We start from the raw sequence: 15,911 nt of genomic DNA, 5'->3' as shown, positions 1-15,911 counted from the left end.
AAAGAATTTTATCATCACAAAATTAAATTTAGTTTTAAAACAAATTAATTTTACACTCACTAGTGGGAAGGAAAATGACTTTTATTATCATGAAATGCAGTGTGGCGCAATTTTTAAACTTTATTTTACAGTCACGAGCTGGTCCAAACGATATTAAAAAAATAACACAACAAAATCTAATTTAAATAAAAATGGTATAATTAATTACATATTTTTGTGTATTATAGATACATTATTATGTTTATTTGTGTGTATTTTTCATGATTTCATTGTATGTAATTACTTTTTTGTTCGTATAGTTTATTATTAGTATATTTATAATTAGTATTTTATATGTAAACAAATATATAAAGCCACTGTACACCCTCACTCTCGTTGTTTGGAAATGATTTAACAAATGATGTCAGTTTCATGGGCGAGTACGGCCTATTATTAGTCAGAAAATATACATATTTAATGTCTAGAGCTCTCTAATGATGTTAAAAAAACATATTTAGCGGGTTTCTATGTCCTAACTACGAAAATATTTGATTTATAAATAAGGACTCCTACTTCACGGAAATTCACGATAAATGAGAGATTACTGTATCATGGTAATATATTATAAATATATATATATATATATATATATATATATATATATATATACAGTGTGTATATATATATATATATATATATATATATATATATATATATATATATATATATATATATATATATATATATATATATATATATATATATATATACACACTGTATATATATATGTATATATATATATATATATATATAATATTTTTTATGAATTATTTACAATTTAGTTTATTGTATTTGTATTACATAAATATTTTTGTAATTCATACGAATACAAAATAAATACTCAGTATCTCACGGTTTTTATGTTTTTTAAGATAAGTTTGGTACCTTTGATAAGTAGCGTGTGTTCTTCTGCTGCCTTGTACATTTTAATAGAATATGTTAAAGAGGAGAAATGGAGCATCTTCTTCATATGTTTGCACTTTTCAGCAATTCTCTCCCTCTTGCCTTTTTTCCTTAGCTAAATCTCTTCAGGAGTTTGCAGCAGTTCTCCAAAACCTGGAGGATGAGAGGACACGGATGGTAGGTCACCCTTGTAACTAATTGAAATGAATGTAGATGATGCGTGCTGATTTATCAATTGGTTTTGGCGCATGGTTTGCATGCTTGCTTTTGCACGGTGTGTGTCCTCAGATTGAGAACGCCAACGATGTGCTCATTATGCCCCTGGAGAGGTTCAGGAAAGAGCAGATCAGTGCAGCTAAGGTAAGACAGGGAGGCCTTTCCCATCAATAACATTTACTACTACACGCACTTGAACAGTCCATCAGCATCCATCTCATTCATCAACAAATCAATAAAACACCCTTTTAGTCTTTTCAGCTGTTAGAAACCTGACCTGACATCCGCTTTGCTAATATTGTTATGTAAGACGGTAGTAAGCAGGCGCTTACGCTGTGGGGTTATTGGCCTAGGGAGTGGACGGTTGCAGGTTCAATACTCACCACAGAACTATCCATCCATTTCTTATACTACGTGCTCTCACTCAGGATGCGGGGTGCATGTAAGTAAGTAAGTAAGTGAAAAATGTAGGCCGTGTGCAAAGTATTAAATATATTGTACTAGTGTTCAAGTGGAAGTTTTATATATTTATTTAATATACTTTAAATAAAATATGATAATACTACAATTCCATATATTTTTTAATAAACTACACTGATAGTGTAGTCTACATTGAGAGTGTAATATTAAACACATATTATTTACAAAATTGTAAATAAACATTTAAAAAAGTTCTTTCTTTTCTTACTTTATTTACAAAGTGGCATATATTTTTCAAATGTATTTCTCATATATTTTTTTTATTTAAATATAATTAAACAATATATATATATATTTATATATATATATATATATATATATCCAGCTCCAAACAAAAAAAATATTATTTCTAAATGAATAATTTGTAAAAATATAATTAAATGTATTTATTTACAAATTTATTTTGCTGAACATCAATTGTTGTTGTAACATTACGACATTTTAAATTGATAAAACAATGTAATAAATGTATTTAATGCAATTAAACAATTAGAATTCAATATACATTTATTTGCTTACAAAAATATTTCTAAATTGATAGAAATTTAAATGTTAAATGCATTTATTTACAGACTTGTATACTAACTGTATACACATTTGTTTATCCATCCATCCATCCATCTATCCATCCATCCATCCAGCTTCTACCGCTTATCCGAGATCGGGTTGCGGGGGTTGCAGCCTATGCAGGGAGACCTAGACTTTCCACTCCCCGGCCAATCCCAAGGCGTTCTCAGGCCAGTTGGGAAACATAGTCTCTCCAACGTGTCCTGGGTCATCCCCGAGGCCATCTACTGGTCGTACTTGCCCTGAACACCTCCCCAGGGAGGCGTCCTGACCAGATGCCCAAGCCACTTCATCTGGCTCCTCTCAATGCGGAGGACTAGCGGTTCTACTCCGAGTCTCGCCTGGATGACAATGCTTCTCGCCTTATCTCTAAGGGAGAGCCCAGCCACTCTACCGAGAAAACTCATTTCGGCCGCTTGTACCCGCGATCTTGTCATTTCGGTCACTTCCCAAAGCTCATGACCATAGGTTCGGGTACGAACGTAGATCGACTGGTAAATTGAGAGCTTTGTAATATTTAATTACTACCGTTCCTAAATTCCATACGTACAGTAAATACATACAGTATTTGCTATTGCTAGCTTTTAGAAAGGTGTTGGTTTGTAGCACATATACCAAATAAGATACCCCTCTGTTCTTCAGTATTCCCCTGTGTTGGTCTCTATGAAAGCATCACAACATGACCTGTTTAGGAGATTAAATAACAACATAATGCTGTCATAATAACCTACTGTAGTAATTCCATGAACGAGGGGTGGTGTTGGGTGGGGGTTGCCTTGTGGCATCTTGTCATAGTAAGTATACGTCTTTGTGTCCTCTAAAACATTAGACATGATTGGCACTGACAATTAGCTGTTTTTAATGAAGCTCTGCTTTGCCTTTGCAGCAACATGTTTCTTAACCCCCCAATTCCAGTTGCTCTTGTATGTTCATTAACGATGTGACCCAGAAGAGTCACCGCAGGGGTCCCTCAAATATGGTTAGACAGCACCCTCTTTGACAGCAGGTCATCGTTTGATTGCGGCATGGCGGATTAAGAAGCGATCGCACGTAATCTCTGTGAACGCTAATCCCAGTTTAGCCCTAAAAGACGTGACATCTTCGCCTGGCACACTTCTCACCTTGGTCTGACGCCTTCCCCCTACTTTTGCAGCTTGAAGTTGGATGTATTTTATTCAAACATCCTATCTATTTTATTGTGTGTCAAGGTTAGTTTGGCAGATATGGGCAAGTATTTTTGTCGTATGTGATGGAAATCTTGTTGAAGTTCAGTGCAGTTGAAAAGAAATACACTTGCCATGAAAAAACCCCTCCCATTTTACCATCAGTAGCTGCCATGCAAGAGTTAAAAGTAGGGCTGTCAAATGATTTTAAAGAATTAATCAAGTTAATCACAGTTTTTAATTAATCATTGTTTGCAAGTATGTGTGAAATATGCCCTTTTCACTGTATTTGATGAACAAAAAGATAAATGACAGGTCACAATTTTATATATTTGTATGTATGAACAGCTGAAAATTATAATCATGCTAAAAGATAGCACAGGTCTGAAAATCTATTTACGTAACACTATTCTCTTTAATAGTAGCAGGACATTTGAATAGCACTTTAACAGTTATTATGAGCCGTGACGGGTTGCGTTCAAAGACACCATGTGATTTTTTTTAAAAGTTGAATTCACTGTTTTGAGTATAGACTGGGATTTCCGAGCATTCTTAAATGCAGCAAATTGTACTTCCGCATTAAGAATTACAAAGTGAGTGATAAGAATACCCGCTTATTGTTTTTCTTTGTAGTTCTGTTTATTTAGACACGCACAAGGAGGACTAGAGACATGTTTGTGAGTTGGAGCTACATGCATGGTGTTGGAATTGCACTGCTGTTGATGTGTTCAGGTCAGAATAATGTTATAAAAGAGCCTCAGACTCTGTGGGGGGACGCCATTGTGCCTCCTTCTGCTGTCATAACAGAGAGGTGGGGCTTTACATGGTCTGCCTGCGCTAATTACGCTAAAGATTTTAACTTAATGAATGAAATAAATTAGTTACTGCCGTTAACGCGCTATTTTTCACAGCCCTAGTAAAAAGAAGTTAACCTATTATTACAAGGTTAAAAACAATCAAATATTTAAAAATGTTTAAATCTTACCTTTCACACAAGTATAACATGAAAAATCAACCGTTAATGTAAAACACTACCAGCAAACGTTCACTTTGATCAGAAATAAGGAGTGTAGGACAGTTAGCTAGCTTGCTGGCATAAGCTAACGTAGCAGTCAACCTCCTTCTCGAATATCACACAAAGATGCGACTCAAATACAACAGTTAAAGAAGAGCCAAATATGCAAAAGTCCTTTGTACACAAAAATCTGCTCCATAGTCCTGTCAATCGTATGGGACTTTGAATAGAACAAGAAGTAACGCCAAAGTAAAACTGGGAAAAGCGCTAAAAAAATGTACAGTCGCCCCTCGATACAACCCGATTTGAACATCGCTCCCTCACTCTATCCCGGTTTTTCAAACATGAATTAATTCACTTATCTGGAACCAATTAACCGAGATAAACGAGGAACGACTGTACCAACATGGTAACTGGCGATCACCTCTCACTATCATTGCGCTGAAATATTGGACGAAAGTATTTGGACACTGGTGAGGTATATATTGCACTGAATGTGAGTTAAGCTTACTTGGCTTGTTGTCCTTTCAGAAAAAAGTGTTGATGTCCAAATATGTACATTTAAAGATATTTAAGGCATATTTCACCCATTTCATATATTCACCACACCAAAAATAATATAACCTTTTGTTCAGCGCAGTGCAGTGATTGGAGGTGTAATGAAGTCAGTCTAAGAAGACATTGCCCCCTGCTGCCTGATTTTGGAAGTACCTCAAATTCAATCCCTCTAAATTTTCTACTTAAATAAATAAGAAGTCTTTATTCTTACAATACATGAATCTGTCTGCTTTTCTTTATATGTGATTATTTCCATAGTTGAAAGAACCTGAGTGAGTTGTTGTCTCACCGCCGATGCGTTCTCCAACTATTCATGTCGTTTAATCTACTTGGGAATTACCTGTGTGTCAATTGCAGGGCAGTCAGCACGTTTTTTATCGAGCCAGCAAATCAAATGTACAGGATGTAAGGAAGGGTGACAATGACATAGATGCTTTCATCCTTTCTACAATCTGTATACTGACTATTCGTAAAGCACATTGAAGTGTCATTTCTACTTCCTTGCGTCTGTGAGATACTGTACATTTTAAATGCAGTGGTACCTCGTTTTTTTAAAGACAAAAACCAAAACGTACGAAAACCGAAGCAATTTTGTCCCATCGAAACAAACACCCAAAAATATTAACAAAAACTACATTTTCTACAGGATAATTATAGTTTTACATGCAGAAAAATTGCAAAATAATTATTCATGACAAATGAAATGGTTAATGAACGTTTAACATCACCTTTACATTTATTGAAGACTAGATTAGATTGTTGGCAAAGACAGCGAGGCGCGGTGAGGTAGGGGGGGAAGGTATAGGAGGGGATGCACACCAACGACAACTTCTCAACATCTTCCATCGTTTGTGATCTCTGTTTTGTAAACACCATTAGCACTTTTGCAACATTTGCATCCTGGATCTCTTCTTTCTTCATCAAGATGGAACTTATTGTTGATGCAGATTTCCTGGTGAGATCGGTCGTCATCGGACGCCATCTTTGTACTTGGGGATGGGTTCTTTCTTGAATTGAAATAGTGTTTCTCACCTTCTCGACCAAATTGCTGAAATTCTCAACTTTCTTCGGCGAGTCAGAGACGGCGAGTTATTTAGCAGTCGCTATCGGTAAACAAAAAAAATCACGGACAGTAAGTGACTAACGCAAAGGGTGCTTTGTTTGGGACTAGTTTGTTACGTGCAATATTGTACTGGGAAACATTTTTGTCGAAAACCGAATTATACGAAAACTGGGGTGTTTGAAAACCGAGGTTTTACTACATTGCGTGTTCTTTTGCATTCCGGCGTCTGTACGCTTTATCATCCACCTGTCAGTTTAGGGCAGCATTCATGAAACACTCCATTATTTAATAGGCAGCTGCGTTCCCCTGAGGAGCACGCTGTAGTAAATCACATCGCAGCCCATCCAAATTTATGTTACACTCTTCCTCAGGATTGCAAAATCTGCCAGTTTTTAGTAACTGAACTCCCTGGCCACAACTTTAGGTACACCTGCACATCACAAATTCCGCGTTTGTAAAGATAATAATGAATTGATACTGTCTTAGAGGTGCAGTAGTTTGTATTACTGTGGTTGCATTTAGACACTGCTTCTTGTTTGAATCATACTGTACATGGACCTCGAGGAGCTAAGCTGACAACAGTTTGCAGTGCGTGAGGTGACCTCATGTCGGAGTGTTTTCTTCCTGTTTCAGGAAGCCAGGAAAAAATACGACAAAGAGACAGAGAAGTACTGTGCAGTACTCGAGAAGCACCTGAGCCTTTCAGCAAGGAAGAAAGAGTCCCATCTGCATGAGGTAAAATGTCGCATGGTAGCTGATAGTTTAAGCGTCCTAATGTTTGTGCCCTTTGCAGGCGGACAACCAGGTCGATCACGTCCGGCAGCATTTCTATGAAGTCTCTCTGGAGTATGTCTTCAAAGTGCAGGAGGTCCAAGAGAGGAAGATGTTTGACTTTGTGGAGCCAGTAAGGATATTCTTTTTGTACATAGACTGTACTGCTCAAACGTTCGGACATTCAGTAGCAAGTATGTACGAACTTTTAATTGGTACTCGTCTGTGGGTGTCACTTTGCAGAAACTGGACAGTTAATTAGGTACATCACGCATCAAGCTTATCGATGTTTGTTGCTCCCTCAGCTGCTGGCCTTCCTCCAAGGCCTCTTCACCTACTATCACCACGGCTATGAGCTGGCTAAGGACTTCAACCACTTCAAGACGGACCTCACAATCAGCATACAAAATGTAAGGTCCCACGCACGTAGAAAAACCTACCCTGATCCTTTTCCACTGTGTGTACAATTCTGTTTTGCTCTTTTATGTTTCTTGGTTCATGTTTTAAATGCCATTTATGGCTCAGGGTCATTTATTGTTCCTCCTTTTTCTTTCCTATTTGTTTCCTTTGCTGCCTACTTTGTTTTCCCCTTTTTAGTATGTTGTATGTTTTCCCTTTTCTTTTAATTTAATTAAATTTTTTCAAGTTTCCTTTTTTCCTTTCCATTCCAACTTGCATATTTTTTTCATTATTGAATGCTGTGCAATTTGAAATGATATTCTATTTCTTTTTTTTCTCCCTCTTTTTTTTGCCATTTTTCCCATTTTCCTCACCAGGTACGCATTTTGTTTTATTTTGGTTTTTATTTGGAGTTCAGTTTCATGAACCTTTTTCGAGGCACTAATGTGGCGTGCGCCTCCAAAAAAAAAAAACGAACCTCGCAGGCCATAAAGGCTGTGATTGGTCGGCTTGTAGAACATTGTTTCCTTTGTGTGTACCACTCATTCAGAGGTCGTATACACCTCCGCGAACACCTTATCCCATTTCGGATCAACATTGCAATAAAATGACTGTTGCGACACATCGATTAGTTCCGGCTGCAATAACACTTGCCTTTTTTCTCTTTGCTCACAAAGCGGACATCATATCGCGCACTCAGACCGAGAGCTATAGAAGCAGGGGTGTCCTAAGTGTGGCCCAGGAGCCATTTCTGGCCCATTGCTCATTTTTATTGGCTAACGGCACATTGTATAAATAAAATTAATGGGAAAAATGCAAAAATGGGAGCACATGACATAATGTAACAAGACAAAGCTTGAAATGTGGATTATAATAAGTAATCTTTGATGTTTTTTATGTGTTTAAATTTTTTTTAAATATATATTTAAAAATATCAAAGTAAGTATCCATAGCATCGTTTCAAAGTTGGCAGGTATAATATGTGATGAAATTGGAAGTTTACTTTTTTTGCAGATATAACAATGAATAGTTTCCTTTTTTTTACCCCTTTTTTCTTCGTCTTTTTTTTCCTTTCAGTTTTCGCTTTTGCAGTCAAACATTTCCACAGCAAATATGCTGTGCTCATTTCACCCACTTTTGTATTCGACAGACGAGGAATCGTTTTGAGAGCACTCGATCCGAGGTGGAGAGTCTGATGAGGAAGATGAAGGAGAATCCGCATGAGCACAAGAGCATCAGCCAACACACAATGGAGGGATACCTCTTTGTGCAGGAGAAGCGTATGTATCAACACGCGCACGCACATACAGTTGTGGTCAGAAATCATATACTCATCGTGGGAATGAATGTCATATTAATTGTAGGGCCTTGTTGATCAATTGGAGCCTTACATACAGCATACAGCATACATATTGGGACACTGGAATAAAATTCTACATCCAGGCTCAAATATGCCTCCACTTATATGGTGTTAACTGTCCCTTAGCAAGTTTCACCTCAACTACATGCTTTTTATAGCCATCAACAAGCTTCTGACATAATCTGGCAGGATATTTGGCCTCTCTTGGTACAATTAGTACAGGTAAGGAAAATCAGTTGCTTCCTGGCCACGACTTTTAAGCCTAATGTTTTCCCTTGTTGAGTGAATGAGGTATGATGGAGAGTTCACATTTTTACTCATACTTCACTTTCAGGTTCATTTGTGTCAAGCTGGGTGAAGTACTACTGCACGTACCATCGGGAGCCAAAGCGGGTCACTATGGTTCTATTTGACCCGAAATCAGGGGGGAAAATGGTGAGTTAATAAATTTCACCTTCCGTACATGGCACAATACCACAGCAGCACGAGGAAAGTGTTGACTCATCCACAGTAAAATGTCAAGCTTTGACTCATGCAGTGCAGTGTGGTGTACACACATACCTGTAGAGACCCATTCAGAAGCGATAATCATCTAAAACAGCAGCCTTTGAAGAAGATAAATACTGTACGGTACATACTGTACGTGCGCAGCATGACTCCAAACTGTGGTCGGCTTTCACCCACGCACCGGATGAGACACAGCTGATGCATGTTCAGGCCTGATGTCTGAAGAACAGTCTGTGGAAAATTTCAGACAAACAAGCAGGATAGGACCGTGTAAAAGGTTCAAGGTCCAGATGCCTTGTTGTGAAGGTTTATTTAGTTAAATAAAGGGTCAATGACACACGCTGAAACAAGTGTTTGTGTGTGTGGAATTGAGTTTTGAAGCAGTTGAGGCAAAATTTGATGTTGATTCACTCTCAACTAGTTTGTAATCTAAGGAAGAGCAGTATCATTTAAACTATGGGTGTCCTGTTTTTTTTTGTTACAAAGCATTTTATTACTTGAAAAAAATACTGAAATTGAAATATATACAGTTTGTTACATTACCATATCCTGAGCGAATGACGAAAAACCGCAAATAATGAACTTACCCTTAAAAATCATGAACTTACCCTGAAAAAGCCCTAAAAATGTGATAACATGCCTCTCACACTTGACATTTTCAGTTTTACACATTAAGAAAGATTTACAGGCATGCAGTACACCATAGTGTACTTACAAAACTTGCACTTACACATCACATCTTGTCAAAGCATCTTCCTGCTGGAAAATGTTGCGTGAATGGACTTGTGAGACAGTGTCCTCTGTTGGAGTCTTTCTCCTGTAGATAACTCAGACCGCTTTCTATTGAAGTTGCCAAACGGCAAAATTTACTGTATGTGGGGGATAACAGTATTTTCAGCTGTCTAAAATGATAAAAGCCTCTAAAATTCTAAAATCTGAAATTTCCCCAGACTAATAAAGGCATATCTTAAAGCTGAAAGCCCCCAAAGTGACGATCGACCAGAATTTTCTCTAAAAATAAGCCTGGAAAGTCAAAAAAAAGCTTGCTATAACCAGAAGTGGAACATTACTGCGACACACTGTAACTTTCATGCACAAATTGATGTTAACAAGCAGATAAATGTGCGCCACAACACTTACTGATTCCAGGAGCAATAACTATGATATGTATGTGGAAAACAACACTTTTTCTGCTGTCTAAAATGGATATAAAAATATACAGAGGAATCTCCAAAGTCAAAAGCCTCAGAAATCGTACAATACGTAGGTAAACCTGATTTTTATTTAAAAATATGCTCCTCGTGTCAAACGAAATCTGATGTTCGGCTTTATTTATGCCAGCACAGAAGGGTACCTTGAATGGCAAAGTGTGATAATAACCATAGAACCAGAAATGGAACTAATCGCATTATACAGTACATTGGTAAACTTGATTTTACACTTGAAGGACAAGTAAAACTGAAACTTCAAAACATTGCCCGTACAGTTAAGAAATGTTTTATGTTGGCGACAGTTTGCGGTGGGAACAGATGTATTCATTTTTCACTATTTCCTATGGGAACATTTATAGTAAAAAAAATAAAGCTTAATTGTGACCACAGCGTAATGGAACATACATGTGGTCATGTATTGCAACATACGCCACTATTTATAGAGTAAGTAGTGTCAATAAAGAGTAAAGGTGAAAAAACACATTCTATCATTCAGTGTCTTGACATATGAATACACTAAAACCATAACACAGGAAGCATAAGGGGATGGGGGATTTCCACAGTTGGACATGGCCTTACATAAAATAATGTTGTGCTTTGGACACGTTTTAGCGTTTGGTTAAGTTGGCAGTTTTACACTAGTCAATGTCTTTGTGTTCTTTTCCTTTAAACACAACACATGTCCATATTATGACAATACACTGTATTACACTGTATTTGGGCAAGGATGTCCAAAGTGTGGCCAGTAGGCCATTTTGGGGGTTGCAGCTTGTTTTTTATTAATTTAACTTTTGTTATTTCATTTACATTTATGTATTTAGATTACTCTACAGGGTACATCTAAAAAAGGTAGACTCTCCAAAAAGTATCCCCTAAAGTTAGTTGAATATTTTCATGAAATGTCTTTATTCATAAAATAAAAAATTCAAAAATCATAAAAAATAAATACAATTTATTCGCATATGTTAGTATGGACATCATCCTGAGGTGCATACCAAAATGTATTGCATAATTGCATGCATGACTGAACACAGGCCCGTTTTTCCCGTGGGCTAAAAAAAAGTATGTCCTCCAAAAAATTAAAGGATTAAAATTTAAGGAAAAGTCATAAACTGTGATGCAAAATGATTGGTCAAGGATTGACAAGATTGGCTTTGTCGGAAATGGTTTAATACTAACATATGCAAATATAGAAATTTCATGAAAATATTCAATTAGTGCCTACTTTTTGGAGAGTCTACGTTTTTTGATACACCCTGTAGTTGCAAAATCGCCCTTACCACAAGGCCAAAATGTTGACTATTTTTTCTTCAAATATATTTTATTTGTTAGCATTGGATTGGTTTTAGTAACTTTAATATACCAAAAAACGTCTAAGTGTTCATTAAAAAACAAAAAGGTCTGGACACCCCTGTTTTGGGGGTTCAGCTGAAAAGAGTTGGTTGCTTTAAAGCACCAATTTTTGTGTCTTCTGTTCTTCAGGGTGAAGAAGAGAGCTTCATCCTTAAGTCCTGCACCAGGAGGAAGACAGACTCCATTGAAAAAAGGTTCTGCTTTGACGTGGAGGCTGTGGACAGGTGAGACCGTGTGTGTGGGATGACACTACACCAAATAGACACAAGGGGGTGCTGACAATCTGATTTTTGAGGTCTTGTGGGAGAATTTCCTGTCAAGTTAGCCATTGGTTATATGATTGAGTTAAATGAAACAGATTGACATGATCTTATTTGTGCTAATCCATTTGAATTTGGTGTTTAAAGGCCGGGAATGATGACCATGCAAGCTCTATCAGAGGAGGACCGCAGGTTGTGGATGGAGGCCATGGACGGGAGAGAGCCGGTATGTTGCCGAGGTTACCGGTGTGTTTTTAAATGACGCAGACATTGACATGGAGCGAGACAAAACACGATGGAAAATCCCTTGCAAAACTAAAACTAAAATTTTATAGAGTAGAAAATAACACATTGTGTTTTGCATTTACAGTAGTTGACAGGATTTGCCTTACAACTACTCCAGCAGTTTGATGCTATTCAGTGAGGTGTATACACCAGAACCTTTCCATTTCCATGGCAACCGAAGTTAACATGACTGCCAGCAATAAATGAGAGCGACATTAATGGATTTACCGCTGTTTTTTTGCATTATACAAAGCCCAGTGAGTGCATTAGTGCATTAGTTTGCATGAGTTAAAATAAGCTACATTTGTGCAGTAGTATTTAAAGCTTCAGGAGTGGACACAAATGAAGTTTCTGGTGAAACCTTGCTGCATCCATTAGACTTTTTAAAATATAAATATTTTAAAATGATTTCTGTTCTTTTTGTAGGTGTACAATCTCAATAGGGACAACCACACAGAAGGAAGTAAGAACTTTTGTAACTTTTCCTTGTATTTCACACCTTTTAATATACATTTAAACCCAAATGAATCATTTTAAACCCTGGGTGACAAAAGTGCAGTCTCTGACTTTTTTTTTTCATTTTATGTTGAATTTTGTTATTGTAATTTACTTCAAAATTATATAATGTTTACATATTTTTGTAATATTTTTATTTTAAAAGTAAAAAATATGACTATATTTTACATTCATTTTATTTGATTTAATTAGTATTGGTGTTAATTAGGGGTGCTCCGATCGATCAGCCACCGATCAGTATCGCCCGATTTCCGTGAAAAAGCACGGTATCGGCATATGATATCTACCAACCTACCTACCTACCGACCTACCTGTTGTACTTCTGTTTCCGGGCCATTAGGTTGTTGTCACTTAGCTATTGCTAAAGAATTGTTGCTTGTTGTTGAGTTGAGTGGAGAGTAAACTTATTGGTGCCGCCTACCTCGACTCCTGTCTCGTTGTGAATTGCATCTCCACATTTGGTGACCCTCGATGTGGGTAAAAATGTCGACTGACAACAGAGACAACGGAACCGTCCTGGCACCGCTACAAGCTGACGAGTTAGCTAACGTCGGCGCTATCTGCGGCACACCCACGCCCGTGCTTTCAACATATCAACCCAGTTCCAACTGCGAGGAATAACACAGGACGTGACGAAGTATTTCCGCATATTGGCGCCGCTGGTAGCACGGGAGCCCACAGGCCTATTTATACAGCAGTTTTTTTTAAATCGCTTTTCATTATATGGAAAAACCTGATACCGTTATCAACCGATATTATCCCTATTTGTCACCTATAACACAGCGCTGACATGGCAGATATACCTTTATTTTTCACACAAAGACTTACAGCCTAGTGGCACCTCAAGTACACAGGGAAATTACTTTGACTGTAATTTGTCGAGGGTATGAATTATTTTGGGTTTAACTGTGTATAACACTGGCCGCAACAACAGCTACACATGTAATGAGATCCCTAATTTTGCCTTTACAACAAAAAGTTATAGGAAAAAATAATAACGACTAGTTTTTCTGGACACACAAGGATTATATAAGTGCATGTGTACCTAATTTGTTGGGCAGTGAGTGTGAATGGTTTGTACAATAGATTGCAGGGAGTCAATATTCCTATAGACTGTATAATTGTTGTTGGTATTCATGGCCCCCTCTCTCTCTCTCTCCTGCTTTCTCTCTCCATCAGTGGCCCAGCTGGATGTGGTTGGGTTCAACGTGATGAAAAAATTCATTTATGCAGTGGAGACTCGAGGTAGATTGCGACCCGTGCTATAAGCAATACAGCACTCTCTCCTGTTGGTGCATATAGTATAGCTTTAAAATGGTATGGAATTGTGTACTGTAGCTGTATGGGGTTTTTGCAGAAGGAATGCAAAATGCTATTCCAGTAAATCCATCTTTGACCTAGGCTGTGTATTCTTTAGAAATACGTTGAATAAAAGGCTTTTATACTCACTTTTAGAATCCTTTTTACTTCTGTTCCAGGTATCGATGAGCAAGGTTTGTATCGAATCGTCGGCGTCAGCTCGCGGGTTCAGAAACTATTAAGCCTCGCTATGGGTAAGCGCAAAAAATACACACAGTAAAACACCCACTTTCACACACACTCGTGTCTGTTTTTGTCTGTGCGCTGACCTTGTGCGGCTCGCCACCTTTTGTGAGGACATCTCTACCACTTTAAAACACAACTACACCTCTCAACATATAACACCTTATTTTAAGGCTAAGACATCAAACTCTTACTTTTTAAAGTGTATCAAGAAGACTTGCATCAAGTTCCTTCAAACAGTCCTCTCTGATTTATAAGAATAGCCTTCGTAACGTTGTAGCACTCCAGCAGTGTTGGTGGTCCACGAGTCATTAGTGGTTGAATTTTGTCTCAAACTTACCATTAAAGCTTGGTCAATTGTCATGTTAGTGCACTAGGGCACCCCCCCGATGTATTTTTAACTCCACAAGATGGCACTAGCAACATTTGAAGTATCATGAGTGATCAGCTCCCGGTGGCTTTATCTATCTCTGCATGCGCTTGTTGCTACTCAGCTGTTTGTGTAAAACCCACGCTTGTTAAACTGACTGTACTGTATACGATGAACTCATCACTGGTGTCAATGCTGGCTCAGCAGCTTGCACACTATGGTGACTACAACATTGGTTCTGTTGTTGCAGTGTTGTGCAATGCACTCGTTAATAAATTACCATGCGGTCAAAGAGAGCTACGTTTTCTTTTCCACTTTCTCATGCTCTCTAAATCATTAAATCATCGTCATTAAAGTAAAAAACTGAAGTTGTCAGCATGGGTTTTCACTTTTAGGAAATTACATCCTCCAATGGCAATGCTATTTTTGTTTGTCCGTAAGATCCAAAGACATGTGCTGATGTGGAGCTGGAGAACCCAGAGTGGGAGATTAAGACCATCACCAGCGCCATCAAGCACTATCTCAGGTTTGTGTCAAAAGGCCTGCATAGGAGTTCCAACAAGGCTGCACAGTTTAATTGTGTTTAATTGTGTTTAGTATAGAAAGACTATGCGTGATGTGTTGTTGTTAATAGTCTTTTAGCAATATACAATTTACGGTATTGACCTGTACACACCCTTTTATATTTATATACCCTTTTTTTCAAGACCCGTTTTTTAAATTAAAAGTGTGTCATTAAATGAGCGAAATGACAACTAGAAGTAGATTAAATGTCAGATTTCTTAGCTGCATCATCATCCTTTGAGACTTTTTCCAGCACATCTCTGCCTTGATCTCATCCTACAATTTCAGCTGACATTCTCCACTTTTTTTCATTGTTGTTTAAGGATGCTTCCTGCCCCTCTCATGACATATCAGTACCAGAGGAGCTTCATCAAAGCTGCCAGTGAGTATTCATCCTTCACAGGCATAAATGTCACTCTGTCAAGTTTGTTGTGCCTTTTGTGTCAGTTCACTATAAGGTGATTTTGGATCAGACAACTACTACGAGTACATTTGGTACATCTATTTTACAATAGACCGGAACCCACAAAATTGAACAGGCAAAAGTTCAACAGTTCAAAACATTTCTTTCCCATAGGAAACTATTTATACAGTTAGGCCTGTCACGATAATCGATAAACCGATTGATCGAACGATTTAAAAAAAAAAAACAAAGTCGATCATTTTGCTGGCCTCGATAAATTGACATGTGCATGTGTGTTTGTTTTCCTCTCCCTCCTCTCTCTTTACCGCACAGGCTGGATGGCAAGATGGTACAATCTGCACCGCG

At 37.6% G+C, this 15,911-nt stretch overlaps 1 protein-coding gene across 3 annotated transcripts in view; it reads left to right on the top strand.

Annotated features, from left to right (window-relative positions):
* The window catches only part of LOC129169053 (rho GTPase-activating protein 26-like), a 61,524-nt gene that overhangs the window by 30,917 nt on the left and 14,696 nt on the right, over positions 1-15,911 (top strand). For all 3 annotated transcript variants that reach the window (XM_054755036.1, XM_054755035.1, XM_054755037.1), the window contains 14 exons: positions 1,058-1,119; positions 1,231-1,302; positions 6,638-6,739; positions 6,798-6,908; positions 7,081-7,185; positions 8,325-8,454; positions 8,869-8,969; positions 11,735-11,829; positions 12,013-12,091; positions 12,577-12,613; positions 13,846-13,911; positions 14,145-14,219; positions 15,020-15,104; positions 15,466-15,524. In XM_054755036.1, coding sequence (XP_054611011.1) covers positions 1,058-1,119; positions 1,231-1,302; positions 6,638-6,739; positions 6,798-6,908; positions 7,081-7,185; positions 8,325-8,454; positions 8,869-8,969; positions 11,735-11,829; positions 12,013-12,091; positions 12,577-12,613; positions 13,846-13,911; positions 14,145-14,219; positions 15,020-15,104; positions 15,466-15,524 — 1,179 coding nt within the window. The remainder of the gene's footprint in view (positions 1-1,057; positions 1,120-1,230; positions 1,303-6,637; positions 6,740-6,797; positions 6,909-7,080; positions 7,186-8,324; positions 8,455-8,868; positions 8,970-11,734; positions 11,830-12,012; positions 12,092-12,576; positions 12,614-13,845; positions 13,912-14,144; positions 14,220-15,019; positions 15,105-15,465; positions 15,525-15,911) is intronic.

The sequence above is a fragment of the Dunckerocampus dactyliophorus genome, chromosome 16 (assembly GCF_027744805.1).
Source record: "Dunckerocampus dactyliophorus isolate RoL2022-P2 chromosome 16, RoL_Ddac_1.1, whole genome shotgun sequence".
Lineage (NCBI taxonomy): Eukaryota > Metazoa > Chordata > Actinopteri > Syngnathiformes > Syngnathidae > Dunckerocampus > Dunckerocampus dactyliophorus.
The sequence above is the reverse complement of the archived record's forward strand: the minus strand, read 5'-3'. Positions and strand labels throughout refer to the sequence as shown.